General features: G+C 40.0%; 2 protein-coding genes across 5 annotated transcripts in view; one reads left to right on the forward strand and one right to left on the reverse strand.

Moving 5' to 3' along the window:
- cenpp (centromere protein P) overlaps positions 1 to 21,852 on the forward strand; it is a 139,407-nt gene that overhangs the window by 104,629 nt on the left and 12,926 nt on the right. The window lies entirely within an intron of this gene.
- Positions 1,181 to 21,233, reverse strand: ecm2 (extracellular matrix protein 2, female organ and adipocyte specific). The gene is made up of 12 exons (XM_071203210.1): positions 21,092 to 21,233; positions 16,506 to 16,631; positions 15,833 to 15,994; positions 12,884 to 13,072; positions 9,927 to 10,661; positions 8,217 to 8,332; positions 7,716 to 7,851; positions 7,028 to 7,185; positions 5,938 to 6,077; positions 5,716 to 5,828; positions 4,391 to 4,604; positions 1,181 to 3,016 (listed from the first exon to the last, which is right to left on the reverse strand). The coding sequence occupies exons 2-12, from the start codon at positions 16,627 to 16,629 to the stop codon at positions 2,848 to 2,850; spliced, it is 2,256 nt and encodes a 751-aa protein (XP_071059311.1). The 5' UTR covers positions 16,630 to 16,631; positions 21,092 to 21,233; the 3' UTR covers positions 1,181 to 2,847.

A 21,852-nucleotide genomic window follows, 5' to 3' on the forward strand; every position in this document is an offset into this window, starting at 1 on the left:
AGTGGCGTTCCCTGTCAGCACTCCTTTCAGACGAGACATATACCGCGTGAGGACCATAGGTGAAGACACGTTACGCTTGTGTTGTGTTCAAGGAACCTGTCCTTGGCCAGGAAAAACAGGTACTCTCTTGTTTAATTATTTTTGCGGTCTAGATTTCTTCTTCTTTTTTGAAGTATAGGTCGGCGTCTGGGTCCGGATCCGGACCGCGGTCCGCCTGTTGCCGACCCTTGGTGTAAAGGAAAGAATGAATGGGGCCATGTATCGTGAGATTTTGAGTGACAACCTCCTTCCAACAGCAAGGGCATTGAAGATGAAACGTGGCTTTCAGCATGACAATGATCCCAAACACACCGCCTGGGCAACGAAGGAGTGGCTTCGTAAGAAGCATTTCAAGGTCCAGATCTCTCAGGTATTCAGGGACTGGTCAGCTTTCTGTCCCCAGAGTCAGAACTAAACATGGTAAAGCAGCGTTCAGTTATTATGCTCCAACTATCTGGAACAAACTCCCAGAAACCTGCAGATCCGCTGCAACTCTTACTACTTTTAAATGTTTTTTTTATTATTTTTTCTTTTTAATGACTGATTTTAAATGCCATTTTCTTAATGTCTTTCATTTTTTGTAAAGCACTTTGAATTGCCTTGTGTTGAAAGGTGCTATATAAATAAACTTGCCTTGCCTTGCCGTGGCCTTGCCAGTCTCCAGATCTCAACCCCATAGAAATTTTGGAGGGAGTTGAAAGTCTGTGTTGCCCAGCGACAGCCCCAAAACATCACTGCTCTAGAGGAGATCTGCATGGAGGAATGGGCCAAAATACCAGCAACAGTGTGTGAAAACCTTGTGAAGACTTACAGAAAACATTTGACCTCTGTCATTGCCAACAAAGGGTATATAACAAAGTATTGAAATGAACTTTTGTTATTGACCAAATACTTATTTTCCACCTTAATTTTCAAATAAATTCTTTAAAAATCAGACAATGTGATTTTCTGGATTTTTTTCCTTCTCATTTTGTCTCTCATAGTTCAGGTATACCTAGGATGAAAATTACAGACCTCTCATCTTTTTAAGTGGGAGAACTTGCACAATTGGTGGCTGACTAAATACTTTTTTGCCCCACTGTATATTCTTTTATACACAATGACATCTCTTTAAACCAGCAGAAGCCTTTTTTATTCATGATCAATGCTGAGTAATTAATACAGTATACTGCAGTTACACAGGTTGAAGCATAGACATAGAACACTGAGGACGTCATTCAAAGAAAACTTGACAATGAAAACATTGAAAACTTTAGAATTGTAATTTACAGTAAAACTTCTGGAGCCACTAGATCCTCCTACATCTTAAACACATGCATTAGAAGGTTGTTTCCTCAGACCATATAGCTAGACTTATCTCCATTAAAGTTCATAGAAAACCTGCTGCGATGGCATAAACACCATGGATGTGTAAAGAGAACCCCATACAGCATTTGAGAGGTAGAGCATGACACTTGTTTCTTCTTCAAACCCCGCCTCCAATCCGCACTGGCACCAGTCAAATTAATGGAGAGAGAAAAGAGTCTGGATTCGCCTTTTAGCGCATTTTACATATTTGAGACTGTAATCATTTAAATAAGGGCTAAAAAAGTGTTTGTACTGGGTAGTTGATTTAGTTTTTTTAAAATATATATTATTTTTAATCGTTTACAGTCATCTCCTTCCCATTGTTAGACGATGGGAAAAAGTATTTTGAGGCCCAATGACATCACGGACTGACACTGAAGTTGTAGTTCAACCGTTTGGCCACTAGGAACATTTGCTTCAATGTCAAACACACTTCCTGGGTGTGGTGATAAACACCACAACTGCATTAAATAGTCTCCTTTTCAATGATGAGACACGGTGAAATACAAGATGTAGTGTGCACCATCGAATGTCTCTTGTATCACATGGTTAATAAAAAATGCGGTGAATATAATTAAAGCACAACAGATTCTGATAGTACATGTGTGATGTGTCTGATGATGTAGTATTAATCAAAAGGAAGAGGAAGTTACTGTCCTTCTGCCTCTATACACTTAAGTGCACAAGATGGAGGAACTTGTCAGGCATGACTGAACATCTTCTGTCTTTTTGTATCCGTCTGTAGGATTATCTCCCCATCAGCACTTACTTTAAATTAATCCTTTATGGCTGCTCTTCATCTTTTACACATGTGGCACACATGTGATCCCACTCCTCCTTTCCATGTCAGAGTTTTTATGAAAGAAGGCATTGGAAGAAATAGAGCTGAGAAATGGAACATGGAGGTGGTGAGGTTGTGAAAAAATAATGTGTTTGGCTTGTGGTCTCCTTTCATTGAATTCTTTCCATTTCTTTTTATTAGCATTTTCATTTTACGGTGTATGGTGCAGAAGGTCTTTCCATTTTAGAGAGTTTGACATTTTAGTAAAGCAGACAGATGTGTTAGATGTAGAATGTTTGAAGGTGTTCTGGCATTTCGATAGCAGGTTTAGGTGAGCCATGTGAAAAACAATTTACCATAAAACATATTAGGGCCAAAGGAGAGGTCAAATCAGTTGGGTTTTTTTTTTGCAGCTTGTAAGGATATGACGGGACAGGACATGAAAACTACATCAGCAGTAACCGAGTTGAATTATACTGTATATGTTTCCATGTTCTACCTGTACGTCATGTGATTTCTTATGATTTTGGGTGTCATTTCAATAACACAGCATCAGAGGAAGCTAGGGAGGGGAAATATATCTTATTTTATGTTTGACTTCTTATGGGACAAATACAAAACAAAATATTTTCCCCAGTGTTTCTGGGGTTTTACACAATTGTCTTTTCGCCTTTGTGTGGTCATTTGGTTTTCTGGGGTTTTAAGACCACACTGGAAGAGGAGCGTACACAGGAGAAGGCTGTCGGTGAAAGCCTCTGGGGTTCGATGAAGTTGTATTCCAGTCTCAGGGCCACCATAGTGGAGTCTCCGCTGTGGTTTGGGTCGCAGATGCCTTCGTCAGGGATACTCCTGGAAGACAGTGTCAGGATGCAGTTAGAACAGTCAGTTAAATGCACTTTTTGGTACGTCTAGGGCTGAAGCTGCAACTAATGTAGTAATTAGCGATTAATATGATGATAATTATTTTTTTTAAATAATCACCAATCAAATATTTTTAAAATATGAGAAAAAAAAATAAAATTAAATGACCATCACTATTATCTTAGACCTGTTTTGTCGGACCGACAGTTCCAAATCTATAAAGGTAATATATATACGTTTTTCATCTTCAGAGTATAGCCAAAAAGGAGACCACATTTAAGTTTGTATGATGCTGATGTTTTATTATAAATTGCCTTCTTTTACCAAGTTATCTAAAACATCTATACAAAAAATTATTTATTTAGAATGCTGCAGCCAAGATTTGAACTTACTAAAAAAGGTTTATACTTTACGTTATTGATGTTGGTTTTTATGTTAAAATAATTAGCAATATTTGCTTGGAGGCGGAATACACTTTCACACCTGAAGTACCATCTTGGCAGTACATTTGCTGAATTGTGTAGTGTTGAAATGGTTACTTTTATATAAAGCCATGCTACAGCCTGGACTAGCTGTGTGTATCTTGCATGGACCAATGTGTGAGTTTAATGAGGTTATTCAGGGTGACCCTCAGGTGGAAACTTCAACTTGTTTTGTTTCTTGTCGTCAAGACGACTCTCCGTTCAGTGAACTTCTTAGCTTTAATATTGTCTGGTGGGCTGAGAGAAGTGAGTCAGTCGTCTGGTCACGCTCAGGTCTGTTGGGGGACTGTGTTGTTGATCTTTTAGGACTATATTGAAATTTTTTGTTCTTACTCTATCTTCACTGACCCGGTTTTGGTTTTCTGTCAGCAGCTTCTTCTTCTTCTAATAGTCATTTCTATAGCTGTATCCATCATTTCTACCAGTCCTGATGTATAGTACATAGCTGACATTTAGGAAGACATTATGTGAACTTTGTCAAGTCATTACCCAAAATCACAAATCAGATTTTTACAGCAAAGCACAAATCAGCCTATCACACACCTCTCACACTTAATAATTAAAACTGATACCTCTAATGGGATCTGATGGGAAAATAAGTTAGGGTGAAATTCGGTTTCTTCCATTAAAAAAAAAAGAAAGAGAGAAATTGTTGTTTTTCTACAAAATATAACCATACATAAAAAGTAACATCATATTATTGTAATAAGTATAACTTTATAATCATTAATTAATTGTTATTTTTAAATTAAACTTAATTCATGGCAAGAAATCACACAAATCCTGGTAAAAAGGGCAATATTTTCCAAGGAAGTTATCCTTTTAAAAATACAAATCTGTAACCCTAATCGATGGATATTGGTGGACGATGGCTTCATACCTGATGTTGTTGTTGTTGAGACGGAGGAAATGTAAGTTGGTCATTTCGTTGATGCCAGACGGGACAGACATCAGCTGGTTGTGATCCAGACACAGTTCCACCATGGAGTGGTACGAGCCGAAGAATGACTCTGGCTCGATCGCTTCCCCGTCTAGTCTGTTGTACGAGAGGTAGAGGTACTCTAAACCCGGGTCCATGTGGGCGAACACGTAACCTGTGGAGGTGTTGGGAGGAAATAGTGTATCATCATTATCAGAAGACCGCTGTTGATTTTATATATTCATGTATGGTAGCTGTTTGCTCAGCTCCATGAATACTGATCTTATTTTTTTTTTATAAAACAGTGTAGTCTGTCCTTCTTCAGCTCATCCAGTAACAATGGCAGAGTGCAGTGGAAAGGAAAGCACTACCTGGGGAAATTCAGATTTAATGAAGGGTAATGTTTCAGTGAGTTCCTGCAGTAGAAAATCGTTTCGAGATACTATCACTTTGGCCGGGTAATGTCAGGCCATTTGCCTTTGTTTCAATTGTTTTCCTTAAATCTATTGGCGACATGAGAAATATAGTGGTATGTCATTCTTCATATATGGTAGGCCTAGAAGTTGTTAAAGGAAGTCCTCGGTAGGGTTGCAAAATTCCGGAAATTTTCAAAGATGGAAACTTTCCATGGGAATAAACGGGTATTTATGGGAATAAACAAAAAAATAAAAAATTGAAGGTTGGCTCTTCATAAGGAACTTAAATATAGTTGGGGAATGTATATTTTAGCATAATCTATCTGACTAAAACAAACAGATGCCATTCAAGTACACTTGAATATCCATGCCATTCCTCAATCACATGCACATAGCACACTGCTTACTGCATGGCTTTTGAGACCACACCCCCTACAGGCACTGTGCATTCCTCCATCACATGCACAGATGATTTCTAGAAGTAATATTTAACTCAACATTCATGTTTTTGTTCTTCAATGAAACAAATTATTGTTCAATCAAATAATTAAAACTTGTTCTGTTTAAATCTGATGAAATGTCATGTTTTTCATCCATTTTGCATGGATGTTTTCTTATGACAAAATAAAATGTTTATATTTATGCTTGGATATGATACAATTACATTACATTACGCTCAATTCCCAGTTCGTTCCCATAAATTCCCATGGAAAGTCTCCAATATGTAATATTTCCAAAATTCCCCATGGAAATGTACCGGAAATGTTCCGCCCCTTTGCAACCCTAGTCCTCAGTCCAACAGTTAAACCTCTCATATCTGCTGTGGGTCAGGTTTGTCAGCCAGGTGTTTTATCAACACTGTCCACTTACCAGGTATCCTCTCAATCTTATTTCCCAACAGCACTAAGTGGACCAGACATCTGGGCAGGTATGATGGAACCAGGTAGAAGTCATTATGAGAAAGGTCAATGGACTCCAGATTTCTGCAGAGAAAGAGGAATATGAAGGAAGAAATGGTGTGTAAGGAAATGATGGACAAACATTAGCAATTTACAATAATGGGTGATAGTAAGAAGTCTCTTTTTGTCCGACCTGTGGCTGAACCAGGCCAGCGGGGCAATCTTGGTCTCATCCAGCCTGTTGTGTCTCAGAGAAACCACGTTCAGATTTTGAGTCTGATTGAAAACTGTCTCTGATATTTCCTCGATCAGGTTGTTCTCCAAGTAAAGCTCCTGAAAGATGGAAAAAAAGTTTCACATCAAGGATGGAAAGTAAAATTGATAGATTAGTGGAAACTTGCTTTCAAATTCATGGAATTTAGTTTCTGAGTCAAGTTATGATCCCAAAATGTTAAAGGTTTTCTAGTTTTTAATGAGTTACCACTTTGTCTTTAAACTATTATGTTAATTGTGCTTTCGGTTTAGTCTGTGGTTTGTTGGGACTCTTGGGTTATAAATACATAATCTACCAAGCTGAGAAATTAATACCAGACACTCTGGATGACTGCTGCTTAGTAATTCTACATCATTCTTAAATCGTTATCAAAATCACACTTTACTATAAAGTGCTATTAGTGTGATAACTACAGGAAACCCATGATCTCTAGGACTAACACCTCCAAAGTTCTAGGTTTTGGGATTTTGTAATGTGTAGAAACTAGGCTAGTTTTAGGGTGGATTTACATCAGCAGCATGTGGCTGGTATTTTGCAGTTTGTGGTTAACCAGAGCCCATAATTACACGTTGGGTGGACTGGTTTCCCACAGGTAGAAGCTGAGTTTACTCAGTAAAGGAGTCCTACACTTTAGAGCCAAAAAGAAAATACTGATGCATCAGCAAATCTCAACTCCCAAAGGATGAACTGACTGCAGCAGCTTTTAAGAAGGCCTCAGGAAATGGGACCAGATAGACTTAATTCAAAAGCATATGCTGCTGGTGGGTTTATTTATACATTTATTGAGCTCTACTTTGAGTGTCCTTTGTGAATATTTTTTTAAATAACGTTTTTCGGGAAATATTGAACCATAATAAATGGTTATTGCACCGCAATATTCAACTGCTGTTGGTCCTCAAGGTTGGCAAAAAAGCTTTTAAATATGCTGCCCCTTTTGGAATTCCAGTGTTGGGAATGAATATGTAAGTGCAGAGACACAGACGTTATGTCAACAGATATTACTTCATACCAGCAGTGATTTGGGGAGGCCTTGTGGTACGGTGCGGAAGTGATTTCTGCCCAGCCGGAGGTAGGAGAGCTGGATGAGAGGAGCGAAGGCTAGAGGATTCACATTCCCCTCACTCAGCAGATTTCCCTCCAACTCCAGAGTCACCAGGCTGCTCAGATCTGCAGATGGAAATAAATGATACAGTGTAAACATATTGTTTTTCTCTGGAAATGTGTCTTGGAATCAGTGCAGTAAGGAAACATCTGTCAGAAGATAATAGTCACACAGTTACTTTGCACAACAGAAAAGTAAATAGTTATTTCATTTAATATAACAAACATTTCTTGCATTACTTTGCCATTACAGCTTATCAAAATGTCAAAGGGCTAAACAATTAAGACAATTAAGATCATTGGTGGGAGATGTGTTACACTGCAGAAGGCAGAGGCGAAGTCTAGCCATTAACCAACAATTTCTGAATTATGTTGAAAGCATGGCACTCGGGAGGGCTCAATCCATCGAGGATCTCCTGCATTCAAAAAGTCCCCCACACACAAGTGCAACATTTTGAGCTTAAAAGTTCATTTTAACAGGCATTAGATCAAAGTTCATTTTAACAGGCATTAGATCAAAGTTCATTTTAACAGGCATTAGATAGCTGCTTGATGGGTAGTGACATCTGAAGCTTTTGGGATACAGTGGCACTTACCCTCCAAGCTGTTTTCTTGGATTCCTCTGAGTTTGTTCTCACTGATCTTCAGCTCCTGCAGGGTGGGGGGGAGATTAGCGGGCACGGATTCTAGGAGGTTACCGTCCAAGTACAGACGCCTTAGCATCTTTAGACCCTGAAACACACACGCACACACATACTGTTGATGCATATTTCAAAATAAGCTTTTGTTTGCCTTATTTACATTTTTCATGAACATCATTTTCAAGCTCCCAAGTGTTTAAATGCATCAACTGTTTTGTGTTTAAGTTACTTTGCTTGTTTATTTATTATGTGAAGCCTAAAGGTCTTTGTGAATATTGTCGCGCTTTTATAGCAGAAATGTTACCATATTTATTTGGTTTCTGGTTGATTGTTGATCATTACTTTAAATGATACTTTTCTCTGATTAAAAAAGCTGCATTTGAAACTTAGGTAGATGGTTGGAGTGAAAACTAGTGTGGTTTTATTCTGAAGGGCTGCAATGGTTTAGCGTCTTACTTTAAAGGCTTTGGGATCAATGCTGTCAGAGGTGAGTTTGTTTGTCTTCAGGTTGATCCATTCCAGGTTGGGGATGCCGTTGAAGGCTTCTGCTGGGATGCTGGGGATGTTGTTGCCTGCAGGTCAGAAGAGTGTTAATGAGAGTCACTGCCTACTGAGAGCAGGGAAATAAGCAGGTTGTCTTTGTGTTTCTCGAATTGATGCGTGAGGTATTGAATTGTTCCTAAATGCAATATATAACATTGGGTTCCGATACTATTTAATTCTGATTCCAGGCTGATAAAAAGCCTGAATGTGATGCTAATTTGTAAGTCTTACAAATATTTACTGATTATTGTGTCTCTCCTCGCTCATTTTCTCATATGCTGTGTTATAGGCTCACAGTGAAACTAATCTCAGTCAAGTTTCATTTACAAGGTAAAAGATACACCTCTGTTAGTGGACTATGTATTTTTGGTTGAATGGTGTTTTCTGATTAAATAATCAGACATCATTAATCTTCCATTATTTTAGATGTATAATACAAAGTCTTTTGAAATAATTGTTTTATTTTTGTAATTTAACGACAAACCCCATGTGCAGACCCTTGGCCTGAACTACGAAGCAGGATTCTTAGCGAGGTAACTTCAGGGTTAACTCTGGGTTTCCGGTAATGTATCATATATTTCCTTATCTGAGTCAGCTTCTCGAGCCATACCTGTATGTGCAACACTTAATGTCACATAGCTATTGTATGCAGAAGTATTATTTAAAACAACACATTAAGTTGACGAAACACTCGAGTCAAATGTAATTAAAGTCAGATCCACTCGTGTCTTAGGGGCAGTGATATCATAAAAATGTACAAATTCAAACACTTTAATTTTTTTTACCAGCTGTTTTGTATTCACCTTGCTTTTATCCTGGATAAAGTGTTTAAGTCATGGATATTTAAAGTTTAAGTTAACTTCATATTTGTCTAACATGATAGTTTACTATTCAATCAGGAAGTATGACGCTGCGCTGTCAGTACGCTTGTCCATGTTTGTGATTGGTCAAATGTTGATAACCCCGCTCCTTTCACGTGAACGCGCTCTCAGCCGGACAGAGAAACCCTGGGTTGAGTTACCGAGTTGATAACCAGCGTGGTAGGACTGTTTAGCGAGATCTCGTTTGTTAGGGTTAGTTAAGCCAGATAACTCAAACATATCCAGGGTCTGTTGAACTGGCTTCGTCGTACAGGCCACAGGGCTGCCATCTAAGCTGCAGTCATTCAAATACAAATGCAAAAAATATTTATACAGTGCCAAGGCAGTCTTTAAAAAAAAAAGTAGTAGGACCTAATGACATTGGGACATTGCCACAGACAGAGTAATGAATCATTCATCAGATTTGATCTATGTAGCCCAATATCACAAAGTACACATTTGTGTCAGAGGGTTAGGCAGGAGGTTAACAAGTGTTGACGATTGAACCAACATAATGTAGGTTTTGGTCATTTATAGGATTTGATGATGGTTAAGAAAACAAACCATGCCAACATTAGCCTTTAAGCACTGATTAGGCTAAACCTGATCAACAGTTTTGTTATTTTTAAATCCTCTTACACATTTTAAGTTTTCAAATGAAATTCTGACCCCCATTACTAGTGTGTCTGTGAACGAGTTTTAGACCTTTCTCCATGAAGCTATCTGGCTCTACATTCCTCGTCTTGTCGTGGTGCAGACTTACCCTCCAGACTGAGAGACTTGAGCTCAGGGATAGACAGAGGGGGGAAGTAGGTGAGTTTGGCGTTGTCACACGTCAGCGTGACGTCAGAGATGTCGCAGCCTGGGGGGAGGTCTGCTCTGTTCACCAACACCTCCTGCTCCTCCCCTTCCTCTTCTGCCTCCTCCAGCTCATCCTCTGTCGCAGCAGGAGGTCTTGGGATCGGAGCAGGGAGGAGGTATGGTTCTTCTTCGGCTTCTTTATCGGGCATCACAAACACATCTCCTCTCAGCCACACCTCCTCCTCTACCTCCTCATGCAGCTCCTCTTCCTCCCCCTGATCAAAAGCCAGTAGTTCCTCCCTCAGCCTCTCCTCCTGCCACCTCCTTTCCTCCTCTAGGTTCCTTTCTGCCTCCCTAGCTTCTCTCTCTGCTGCCTCCTTCTGCTTCCTGTCCTCTTCATCCTGTCTCCTCTTCTCCTGCCTCCTCCTATCCTCCTCCTCCAACAGCCTCCTCCACTCCGCCTCTTCTCTCTCCACCTGCAGCCTCAGCGCCTCCTCCTCTTCCCTCCTCTTCTCCTCCACTATCTTCCTTTGCTTCTCCGCCTGCCCCTTCCTCTGCTTTCGCCTCATCTTCCTCGCCTCATCCTTCTTCTTCAGGCGCTTCTCTTCCTCTCGGTGCTCCTCTTCTTCCCGCCAGATGATTTTCTGAATCTCCTCCTGGGTCAGCGGAGTCACATGGTCCTCTGGGTCGTTGGGAACTGGGGAGTCACCAGAAAGGTCAAGGCTGAGGTCATAGTCTTCGGTGGGTGTAGGGAGGTGCGGGGCAGCCAATCATAGGACAGGAAGTGGTGCGGAGGAAATAAAAAGGTGAAAGTAGAGGAAGAGAAAAGGAGAGGAAAAAATAAAGAAAACTAAAAGAGAATGCTACATGACAGACAGACAGACAGACAGACAGGAGGTGGACAGACAGACAGCTGTGTGTTAGTGTCATAACACAGACAGACAGACTAGCTTGTTCTCGCTACAGAGCAGACGGCTGCTGTAGACCAGTCTGAACTATTACACTATTCTGGTATGACCACAGAGAGGTAAAGTTGGTCTTTTTGTGTTGGTCAGTGTTGGTATGAACTGGTGCAGAATATAAATTAAAGCTATGAAATGTGTTTTTATAACAAGCAAGTAACGTAGTGGTAGTGTAGGGTGTACCAAACCAATACTGATAGTGGTCCCAAAAAATAAATCTGTGTAGGACTTAAGAAGGTCAGGCTTATTCGAAGCTAATGTACTTGTAGGATTCTTGCTGTTCTGAATGTGTATCCTCATGGGTGATTGCACTTACGGTACGTCCACACAGCAGCTTTTCAAAAATCTTGAAAATCTTGGAGCTAGGCGTGTCTGACAGCTTGGGGATTTTTTGCGAGCAACACGACCAACAACCAATCACATGAATCTCCCGCCCCCGACATACAAAGCAAAAAAAAACGGGGATTTTATGCGAGCAATATATATATATATAAACTCCCCAAACAGGCGAAAACCTACCAGTTTCACCCACTGTCTCTGCCACCTCCCTCCATGCCTGGTTCCTCCGGTTTGTATCCCGTTAATAGTTCTGGTCGTAAAGAACCGGGTGATTTGCTACCGTAATTTCTCGTTTGGAATATGAAGAAATGAACTGCGGTCTGGTTCTCCCTGCTTACACGCGGTTTGATTGGCTAGCGCTTCTACTGTCAGATTTGCATAAACAGGATTTGATTGGCTGGCGCTTCCAGCTCAGCTTCAAAAGTTGAACATTGCTCAACTTTTGAATCCTGGAAATCTTCGCTTTGCTCCCCCACAATGCAGTTCGGCGAAAAGCGAGGCAAAGTGACGTCATCCCCATTCAAAGTCAATGGGCAGAGAAGCGGTGGAAGATTCGTCTAAAGCTGCTGTGTGGACGTACCGTTACTGTAAGTCGATCTAAATACAACGTCAGCTAAATAACATGTAATGGGTTGATACTGATTTGGATAGGTGGATGAGGTATACTATAATTTACATTTTTGAGGGTTTTACATTTTGTTGTACAAAGATAAGAAAGCAATGTTTAAAGGACCTGGTGTCGTCTTTTACGTAACAACAATGATCCCAATCACTACAGCTTGATAATTAAACCATAGTGACTGGAGATACTCAAAGCTATCAGTCCTTTTTTATTTAAACAATCCTATATAGGCCAAAATAATTCTGACTAAGATAAATCACTTGTTGCTGTTTTATCGGCTTCCAGCTGATTGAGTGGGATAAATGTAAGATGTCTGGCACTTTGCCCGATGATACCTCAGTGTGAATGAACCAGCTACTTTGAAACAGCTTTTAGTGTTTTTTTCCCTGATAGGTAACCCCAAACACAGCAAACATCAATTATATAAAATGTACTTATATAGATAGGTACATGTTTATATTGCTATTGACATCATGTTAATGCTGTATTCTACTTACATCTACACACAGTGATAAGTCATACTGTCGAGAAAATGACTTTGACTTTTCTCTTGCTTCACCTTCATACATGCACACAATGACTATGCAATGTATGACTGTGAGCAATGAGTATGTTTACAAAATGTGATATCTTCATACAATACAGACATGTGTGTTGGACTAACTAAAAATGTGAAAAACACATTTTTAAAGCCATGATGGAATAAGGAAGCAGCATGCTGAGGCCTCAGAGATGAAAACTGGTAAACAATTGGTAGACAAATAAAAAAAATGGTTGAAATCTGAGGGTAGAACTGCTTATGATTATGTTGTATAAACATTTTTCAGTAAAACTTGAGTTTCTAAGATGTAAAGTTCTGATAACATTAAGCGTCTTTAAGCATTAGGAAAAGCGCTGTAAAAATCCCTTGTGTTATTATTATTATTATTATAACATTTCTCATCTCTGTTGCCTCTTGATGTTGCACCATGGCGTTGCCACATGTTGTGTTTCTACCTGACTCCATGCAGACGGGGCAGCACTCCCCGGCGGGGGTGAAGGGGAAGTGGCAGTGAACTATGGGACAGGTGATCTCGTCACAAAGCACCCAGCCTCCGGTACACAGACATGTGACACAGGGCTTTGGAGACCAGGCGGCCTGGTCGAACATGGTCAGACCCTGAAACACACACTGGCCCTGCTTACCTGTAACAACACACACATCATCTCGGTCAGTTCAGTAGTTACTATTTTAGTTACAAGTCTTTATCAGCAGTTCATACAGTGGGTGAAATATCAAAGAAGCAAATGTAATCTGATTATTGTTCAATTATGACAGTTTTCAGTTTGCAAGATAAATCTTCTCTTTCAGTCTATAAGCGCAAAAAAACAAATAACATCACTAATGGGGCAGTGGAGTCCAGCGTACAAAAAAAACCTCCACTTTATATTCCGACACAATTGTGCGTCCTGACTCAACTTTTGTATGTAACACTTTACACACAGCACCATTTATTGAAAACATGTTTGACAGTACACACGAACAGAACCACACAAAAAAAAGAAGGAAAACAACTTCAAATGACTTATAAACAGGAATGATCTGATTATGATAGATTGTCTCATCGGGTTGGAAGGTAAACGAATAGAATCTTTTTTTGTGTTTATAAAAACTAAATATGATTTGCAAAAACATGCAAAGCTTCAAACATCTAATGCCAATTGTGTTTCTTGTGGCCGTTTCGAAGAAGGATGACATTCTTATTCTTTTTCAATGAGGGAATAGCTGTTATTGAGCCCATCAGCAGACATAATTATATCAATGAACAAAATGTAAATGCGTGATTCAGTGGTCTAGAACAAGGCAGATCTAAATCTTAGTGGTCACATCTTTATCCTAACCGACCCTGCAGTAATTGCTATATGTCTAGTCAAATGTAAAGCCTGTACTTTACCATCATAACCAGACAAAGCAGTGATTTGTAGCGTTTCCACTCCTCCCTCTGATTTAACTCCGCCTTTCAGCAGCAGACCTGGGACAGGCTGAGGCTGCGCCTGGCAGTGAGTCAGTAGAAGAGACTGTAAACCACTATGATACAGCAGGAAGAGGCTCTTTGTGTCTGTCCTGTCTGTCATCTATCCTTTCTAATGGTATGCTGTTTGTTACGTCCATAGAATCACAGGTAGTTAAGAGGCTCAGGTTATTTCTCCTAAATACTGTCTCTCATATCTCTGTCCTTTTTACTGAGAGCAGTGCGACTGTCACCCTGTCATCTCTGGGAGCAGTCATACTTTAGAGCTTTTCTTTTACCTGTAAAATATTGTCTTGCTGTCATTGAATATCTTTATCATCCTAGTAAATTGCAGGGTTTTGAGTAAATAATATAGCAACCATCAGACCCTGAGCTCTATCATGCTCTGGTGTCCAGTGCATGCTTTTAGGTTTTTACTAGGAGTGAAACAAATAGTTGATTCACAGATTGCCAAGAAATGAAACAAATATTAAATTAAACAAATATGTTTTGTTTATATTAAACAAAAATATAAATAACTTTATGTTTTTCGGATTCTCTAGTTGGATGATCTTCTGCGTTCCTCTGTTTTATATCATTGCAAATTGAATATATTTGGGTTTAAGGGTATTGGTGGGACAAATCAAGACACTTGTGAAACTAACATGTTATTTCTTGTGCGTGCATTAGAACATGTAACATAAAAGTAAATGTTGCAATTTTTGTTAAGAAACACTCTTTTTAAACTAAACTGGGGAACAAATCAGGAAAGGCTGGTGCAAATAAGATGCATTGGCACAATGTACCACCAAGGTTCATTCATATAGTCTTCTTCAGAATATCAGAGTAAGTATAAATAACGTAATTGGATTGATTTGCTTTTCAAGAACAGATATAAATGTACCTTCAGTAGTAACTTGACCTCACTTAATTTTGTTCAAATGTTTTCCTCTGTTACTTGGGTTATGATCACCTCCACTATACAATCTTGGAGGTTCATCTTGAGATCTGCTTATTTCACTAAGCTTCTGTTCCCAAGATCCATAATTCATCTTTAAACGTCTAATCAACTAGTCTTTCTGTGTCTGTTATTTCCTGCAGTCTGATCTATTTTGTTGTTGTTCCATCTCATTTAGTTGTGTCTGCTTGTTACTGAGACACCTCAGATGTACTCAGATCTCAAACAACAGCAACATACCACCCCAGCGTCCCTTCTAATTACATAATGCTGACTTCATTGTTTTAAACTGAGGGGCTTCTATGTGGCTTTGAGGTTCTTCTTTAAAGACTCTTTCCTCATCTCTGTGTGAGACTTATTTTCTGTCCAGCTCTTTTCCCACACCCTTCTGTTCATGTTGGAATGTGATGATTTGTCATTTAATTACTGAGCTGTAATACCGGCAGCTTCATTATGAGAACAGGATGAAGACTCACTGCACAGTCTTTCATCCCTTTTTATTGGCTAAAACACTTTTGTTATCTACTAAAGATACCTGTTTCCATGATGGTTTACACCTAATCTTAAACACTGAGACAAATAAAGAGGGAAATAGTTGTTTAAAATTGAAACCTGCTGGTCTACTGAAAATCTTCGTCACGTTGAAACTTGCATGTTATTATTTTCTTTCTTAGTTTTTATGATTGATGAATGAATACTTGGGTTTTCAGACTTTTAATGAGACACAACAAAAGAGTTTAACCATTTGACCTTGGTCAGGGAAAATGTTTTTGCTGATTTAAGTGTAAAATAAAATAAAATGTATCATGAGAATAATAAATTAATGTTTCTTATCTATTTGTTCGGTGTGTTACCCATATAATCCTAGATCTTTGAAACCATTAGTATGTATATTTGCAGAAGTACAATAACTATTAATCATAATAATATTGACCATAAAGGTGTAATTAGTGCATTGTAGTAGTTCGTTAGGTTAAGGTGGTGTTACTAACTGACCTGGGATAACGTTGTAGCTGGAGTGCTGTTCCTGTAGGTTCTTGTAGGAGTCCAGGAATACTATGTTTCCTTGTTGTACTCCAGGCTCCTCTGGGACAGTAGGACCAGGAAGCAGTCTGATCTTCTGTGGTTTAGAGGGGCCCGATCTGGCCCGCCCAAGACCTGCAACACATGGTCTTGTCAATTTAGAAAGCAGATAAATAAATGGAATACAAAATGATGTTTAAGACATATCAATAGACAACTTGTTGTCAATGAGCAAGCTATTGATCCTTCAAATACCGGCTTTATTTGTATTACTGTAGGGGGCCCAAGATGCTTCCCTGTGGGACTCCATGTGTTATAACTTAAACAGCGGTTTGTTCTTGTGTCATGAGAGGCATTTTACATCAGAAAACAAGACTGACATTTGACTTGTGATGGAAGAGAAACATAAGATGAGCTCCCTGCTTTTTACAGTTCTACTTCTGCCATTGATAAAAGGACAAGATGCAACATTTAATAAGACAGTTTCAACGTTTTTGGAAGGTTATTTTAGGTTTGCATATTCTCCTCCTTCCAGTCTTTAACCTAAGTTACCTAGGGTAGCATTGGACTGGACGCACATAACTGTTACCAATCTTTTGATCTTGCAACCGATATCATTGCTTTTCTTTATGAGGCAGAGTCTTACCGTGTCCGTCCCACTTCTTCTTTGCCCGGCGGTCCACATTACGAGGTTTTTTCGTGGCTTGTCCTTCTGAGAGGGTAAGGATCACAAGCAGCCACAAGAAGGCCGCCACCAGCCACCACCTCATCCCTGCAGAGCAGCACAGACCACATTCAGGTTTCCTCACAAGAACCTTAACTCGCTTTTTTCTTCACTATGTCTGGATAAAGAAGGACATTTTATATTATTGTGTTCATACCTAACGTGTCAAAGCAGTTTTTTTCTACAAAGCCCTTTTATGTGTATTAAAAAAGGCAAAATTCTTAAATATTAAGTTGTAGTCTTAAAAGAAGCAGCCATACAGTTTTCCATACCTGTTTCAAAAAAGAAATGGGATTTATACCCAGCCGTAGACTTCAATAATTCCTTTGCAGGTTGAGATTTACAAAAGACACAAGGTAACCAGACAAAGGTAAAAAAAAAAAATGTGATTCTCTCAATCTCTCAATGGCTAAGGTTGAAAACAGACGAGTCAATGTTGTTTCTCCACTCGCAGAAAAAAGACAAACGCGAGACAGAGGTTTTTACCTGCAGCAGCTTCTTGGACGAAAAGACCTGTCAGCGCGGATGCTTGCCCTCATATAGCCCTCTGCTGGGGTCCTAATGGCCGGTTCCCTTTCTACGTTTGTTTGTGTGAGTGTGTGTGTAATGACTAGTCTATACACAGCAGTCCTGTCATTATTAAAGCAGTTATCTGATTCAAACACACACCTTCACACACCTGATAGTTGCAGCATATTGAACTACTTCTGTGTATAAGCCTGAATAACAATAATAAATGTGTGGTAGCTGTGCCCCAATGCATGATGGGAGTTGTTAGTGCTGTTAAACCGTAGGAGCTTTTGATTTGTTTGGATGGAGCCCAAACAGTTGGTGAAGACCAAACCAGAGATACAAAATAGCATGAATATTTGGACCTATATTCATCGGATGGACACAATCACTACATCAGTTAAAAACCAGAGACAGTTGTTTGCTAACTTTTTGTGGCACTTTCTCTGTGTCTGCGCAACGTTTCTACCAGAAAGAAGAGTCACTTCTTCCCTTTGTTCTCATTCATTCATTCTCTAAAGAGGCAATTTAATGAGCACGAGCAGTACAAATCTAATGTTAAAATGTACACTAAGAAAATGTCTCAAATATTATTGCTGAATTTTTGGGGGGCATTATGTTTTAAAAATGTAAACACTTGTTAGTACGGAGACAAGAGTGTTTGATAAGATGAAAAGTTTAAATGGGGCCTTATATGAATGACTTAAATAAATAACAGAACATGAACCCTTTGTGATTCTAAAAAGAATATATATATATATTATAGTTCAAAATATTTATTTCCAAGTCTGCAGCACACAAACGAACCATTATAATAAGTGGGTCTTTCTTATCCACTAGACTAGCATACTCTCATGCTCTTTTTTAATCATTCACATTTTCCTTTAGAGTAAAGCAAAACTTAGGTCTGCAGCTCCACAGACTGGAGGTCTGAACGCACGGACGCTTTGAGACCCTCCTACCTCAACTCTAATAGGCCAATAAGAAACCAGAATTCAGTGCAGACTGGGTCACAAAGAGAGTAAGAAGAGAGAGAGATCTACATAGAGAAAACAGGAGGGAGGAGGGGAGAAATGGAAAATATTTAGCCGTTCAGTTTCTGGATGAGCAGGCTCAGATGGAGAGTCGTCCAGCAGAGGATCAAAACAACCTGAAGCTGTTTGTGTGAAGTTTAATGAAACACAGACAGGGTTTAAGCCTAAGTTGTGTTCTGATTGATCACAAATGTGAAGATATTACTAATGATGCATAACTGTAATCCACAGCCTCACCTTCACTGTGGGCTGGTTCACAGCAAACAAGTGTCTACTAACAATTATCTTCACTAAATCACTTCATCTGTTTTGTTTTTGTATCTATAAATGAATGGACCAGCCTCTTTTTCTGTATAATGAGTTCTTAAAACGACAGAATACTGAGCCATTTAGTATCTTCAGAGATCTAGAGCATCAAACTACTACATAGATGTTCGTGGTTGCAGCATATTGATTTACTTTTCTTTTCTTTGTTTAAATCGTTTTCTGCTCTGAGAAACAACTGCGTGTCCAACACACAAGTGGTGTGTGTTGGACGAACACTTCATGTTGTTTCAAGTATTGTTCATTCTGCTCTCTACAGTATGAATACAGGAGTAGTCAAACTGTTTTCTTTCTTGCTGTGATGTGGAGTCAAATCTGCAGAAAAATTCATGATCAACAACCGTGTCGCCAATTTCTTAAATACCTGCAACCTGCATTTAGTTAAACTCCTGAGCAGAGTCCAAAAACAAAAGAAGGGCCAGATACAATGGATACACTTATTGAGTGGAAAAGAGCTTATAAGGCCTGGACAGACTCATCTGACCTTAAAAAACCTGCCTCGTGTCCTCTGACTTGATGAAGTTTGTGTTCTGTGCTTCTGAGGGAGTTCTGCTGACATTATGCTTATGGGGTTTTTCTTTCCTGTATATATCTGTGTGCATGTAAATGGTCTTCAAAGGCTAACATTCCTGTGTTCCCTCCAGAGGGAGTTTCTCTCCCACACTCTCCCCCCTGCCTGACACGCCTCCATTGGACTCCTTTGTTTACTTCCGTAACGTAATGACATCACTACATAAGCTAACGCTCCAAAACATTGTACATGATTGTCTAAGGGGCGGGACATCTCTAAGCAATTAGCTAATCCCAACAGAGCCGGCCAGCTAACCAATCAGAGCAGACTGGGCTCTGGTTTCAGGCTGCGGCCCCACGAGGACGAATTCGGTCGTTTGCGTTACTGTTTAGTGTCATATAGACCGTTCAGCCACACGAGGACGACCGAATATGGCACTAAACGACTGAGGAAACGACAACGGGTCCCAAGGTGGATAGAAAGGCATACGCAGCTCTCTGGGGGGTCAAACGGCTCCGTGTGTGCGCCCTATACGGACATTTTCAGATCACTGATAGTGATTGCGCAATAGCCCCGCCTCTCCCCACCTCTTCTGCTCACCTCCGCTTACCCCGCGCCAGTGCTGAAGTGTTTCGCCACCAACAACAACAACAATGGCGGATCGCAGAGTTGCTATCGTGCTCCGAACGCTATTGACCATGCTACAGTTGTTTGTGCAACATCTACAGCAATAATGATGAGGCAATAGCCCCGCCTCTCCCCACCTCTGCTGCTCACCCCCACGTCAAAGTAAACTGCACCCTGAATTCAGATTATTTATCTTTCTCTCGCGAGTGAAGTCTCATCTGACAGGACGGAGACACGCAGCTCTGCCCACCTGCAGCTCCTCCCTCTGCAGCAAAACACACACTTCAAGTCAGATCATCAGCCTTAGCTATTTTAATTACCTCTCAAACTCCCTAAACTAGTTATAAATATGTTTATTTTTACAGTCGGCCGGGTCACTGATTACTGGATGAGCTGCTGCATGAGACAGACACTGGCGCTGTCCGAAGAGAGGGAGGAAAAAGAGAGGCTCCGTGTATTTTATCATTATATTATATAGAGTCGTTATTCATTTGTTTTAAAGCTCAATAAATAACAAAGAAGACCTTTGACCGGCACTTTTATAATTTTGTCCGGAAGATTTCAACTTTAATACACGCTGACTGGCGAAAAACTCTGCCCGGTTCCCTCGGCCCCCACCGCGGAGAATAAACAGAAGGGCAACCATGACAACCATGCTTCTTCGCTGCTTTTGTGGAGGAAGTTACAGCGCCACGTACAGGCTCCTGCATATGTACTGCAGCTTCTCCAGCGGTTGGAGCTAAACGGAGCGGTCTCGTGTGGGCAGACACTATCCGGATAATTATTGCATGTAGACGGAAGCCGTTTGCGATTGCGTTTGCGTTAATCCTATGCGTTTAGCCGTTTTCGTCCTCGTGGGGCCGCAGCCTCAGACAGAGGGTGAAAAGAGGTGCTGCAGCACAGGCAGTATGAGAGAAATAAAGACCTTTTTGAACATTAAAGCATGGAGACATGTCACAGGAGAGAAACACAATACAAATATGAACCTGAAATGTATCATTCATAATATGTCCTCTTTAACATTAGACTTAAGGCCCTGGGTTTGTGTCTCATCATGTCTCGTAGACACAGCTACAGACCATGTTCTAACTCGGTTGTTGGCTCGTACATAACTCTGCTGTTGTGAATCACATTCAACATCTCGTAAGTGATTATGTTTTTGTGTATCTTCCTATTTAAATTCTTTAAATTGAAAGCAAGGTTTACAAAAATAAATTAAAAAACCTGAGCAGAAGTGGGCTACCATGTTTAGTTTAAAAACTCCCCAAAGAGTTATTTTTGAACACAGAACATCATCAGTGAGCTGAAAGGAAAGTCAGAGAGTGATCAAAACCAGGAAGAGCACAGACATTCTTACGTTATCCTTCAAGTTAGGCTTTTTTAAGAAGATCATCTACAGGAACTGTAACAACTGTTTACAAACCGCTGCATGGCAGGCAGACAGACAGACAGAGAGGGGAGGAGCTAAAGCGACAGACAGACGGACATTAGCTCTACTTTACCAGCAGTTTGCAGGCGGCGGCAGGATTTGAGGCCAAATTCTTCCACCTTTTTTTCTCCTCCGGTTCTGCAGGAGCTCCAGGAGAGTTGTGTGTGTGTGCTGTGTGATGAAACTCAAAGTGTGTGTGTGACTGTTTTATTTCTCGGTGTCTCTCAGATCGTAGGGCAGTTGTGTTGAGCAGAACAGGCTAACAGAGCTGTGAGGGAAAGCCAGGACTTCTTCTGCAGCTGCCGGGACAAAAAAGAGAGAGGGAGTGAGAGAGAGTAATAAATAAATAAAAAGAGGGTGAGACAGACCTGTCTCACTGTCTAAGGGAAGACACTGCCAACATGCCACAGGATAGTGAAGAAGGACAGTAAAACAGGCAGAAAGAAGTTCAATATTATCAAGTTGATCAGAAACAATGAGATAGACAGGTTTATTAAACATGAATGCTGGTTCTCTTCTGTGGAGTAAATAAAAGACTTCATGTGAAAGACTTTTCTCTGTTCGGCAGCAGTGTATAAATAAAACCACACAACACACATCGAGGAAAAGTCCTAAAGACACAACAACAAAAAACTAAAGGATTGTAAAAAATGTTATTTAAAAATGAGGGAATATGAGGAGAAAGACTTTACATGAAATAGTTAAAGAGGAAACTAACCATGTTATTATCCAGACTCACAGCTGGTAGTTTACTTGTAAACTAAACCATAACATCACTGCGACATAACAATGGCTGTCACAAAAAGAAATAACAAGAACAAATATTTCAGTAAT

The sequence above is a fragment of the Pseudochaenichthys georgianus genome, chromosome 5, assembly GCF_902827115.2.
Source record: "Pseudochaenichthys georgianus chromosome 5, fPseGeo1.2, whole genome shotgun sequence".
NCBI lineage: Eukaryota > Metazoa > Chordata > Actinopteri > Perciformes > Channichthyidae > Pseudochaenichthys > Pseudochaenichthys georgianus.